A 1,672-nucleotide genomic window follows, 5' to 3' on the forward strand; every position below is an offset into this window, starting at 1 on the left:
TGGGTTTTATTGACATAAACAGTATCACACTAAACAGTTCTATTATTTGCCACATGTTTTGAAGATCTACATCAGAATATATCAAATATATTCTATTTTAAAGCTGAATAATGATATGAATGTACATTTTGATAATTTTAAAATGCCTTCTGAAAAAGCTCCCAGAAACAAATTTATGCTTTCACCAAAAATGTACAAGTGTGAATAAAACTTTTTAAAACTTAAGAATGTAATAGATAAAATGTACTATTAACTTGTGCTTCTGCCATTGTTAAGAAGGTCATAGTCTACAGTGCATAACCGTTTTATTTTTGAACTACCTTCATCTCTAAATTACCTATTCAAGTCTTTGTCACACTTTTCAATTTAAGTGGTTTTGTATGTGCTATTTATAAATTACAAATAAAAAATCCCTTATTAATTTCCAAGTGTGTTCTCCCACTTTGTCATCTTATCATTTTTTTTTATTCAGTGCACAGATCGCAACAAAGGTGAGTACTTTCACCTCCTATAACTCATCTCCAAACTCAAAAGGATGTTTTTGAGTTCATCAAGCTGAAAGTACTCATTAAACAAATACTCCCCATTACCCCTCCCTTTCCGCCCCTGACAACCACTGTTCCATGTTCTGGCTCTGTGAATTTAAGTACTCTAACACAGACCACAGTAAGTGAAATCACAGGCATTTGTTCTTTATGACTAAATTATCCATGTGTAATGTCCTTAAGGTTCATGCATATGTAGTATAGAGTAGAATATTCTTCATCTTAAAATCAGTAACCTCATTATTTTTTATTTATTCACTCACTCATTGGTCATCTCTTAAGTTGCTGGAATTTTTCACTGTTAAAAATTCAGTATCTGTCAATTTAAGTATCTGTTACAAAATTCCAAATTTTGTGCTTTAAAATCTTCCATACTGCCAAGACTGTATAGTCTCTTACTTCCCCCTAAAACTTTTATAGACCTATTCACTACATATAGGGCTTTTGTTTTGTTCTTTGTTGTTGCGGTACTGGGATTCAACCCAGGAGTACCCTGTACCTAAGCTACATATTCAGCCCTTTTTATTTTGAGAGAGTCTAAGTTGCCCAGGCTGAGCTTGAACTTTTGTTCTTCCTGCCTCAGCCTTCCAGATTTCCTGGATTAAGTCTGCAATGAAAGTATAGATTTTTTTTTTTTTTTTCGGAACCGGGGATTGAACTCAGGCCCTTGCGCTTGCCAGGGAAGTACTTGTTCCACTGAGCCATCTCCCCAGCCCGAAAGTATAGATTGATACAACAATTTTTGTTTTGTTTCTTTGTGGCCAGCTCAGTCCACCCTGGGGTGGGGCTGGTGCAGCATGTGGTGTCAGGGATCAAACCACACTTCCTGCTCGCTTAAGCTTGTCTAAGCAGGCGCTTTAGACTTCTGAGCTAGCTTGCCAGTCCAACACAAAGACTGTTGTAATTTCTCTTTCTACGTTCCTTTGTGATCTTAAAGGATTATAATTGTAATTTTGGTTAAATTTATGCTTTTGCTTTCACTGTGAACAGAATCTCTTTATTCCCATACCATCTTTAAATTAATGAACACTGATTTTTGTATGTCAAGTATATGTCTCATTAGTAACTAGTTCTAATTGTATACTAATTGAATAGTACTACTCTAGTACTTTTTATGTTAACTAAAA

General features: G+C 34.8%; 1 protein-coding gene across 1 annotated transcript in view; it reads right to left on the minus strand.

The window, feature by feature from the left end:
- Ltn1 (listerin E3 ubiquitin protein ligase 1) overlaps nt 1-1,672 on the minus strand; it is a 62,998-nt gene that overhangs the window by 20,983 nt on the left and 40,343 nt on the right. The window contains exon 14 of the mRNA XM_023706565.1: nt 591-651. Within this exon, the coding sequence (XP_023562333.1) occupies nt 591-651 (61 nt within the window). The remainder of the gene's footprint in view (nt 1-590; nt 652-1,672) is intronic.

Source organism: Octodon degus, unplaced genomic scaffold, assembly GCF_000260255.1.
Source record: "Octodon degus isolate 3935 unplaced genomic scaffold, OctDeg1.0 scaffold00264, whole genome shotgun sequence".
Lineage (NCBI taxonomy): Eukaryota > Metazoa > Chordata > Mammalia > Rodentia > Octodontidae > Octodon > Octodon degus.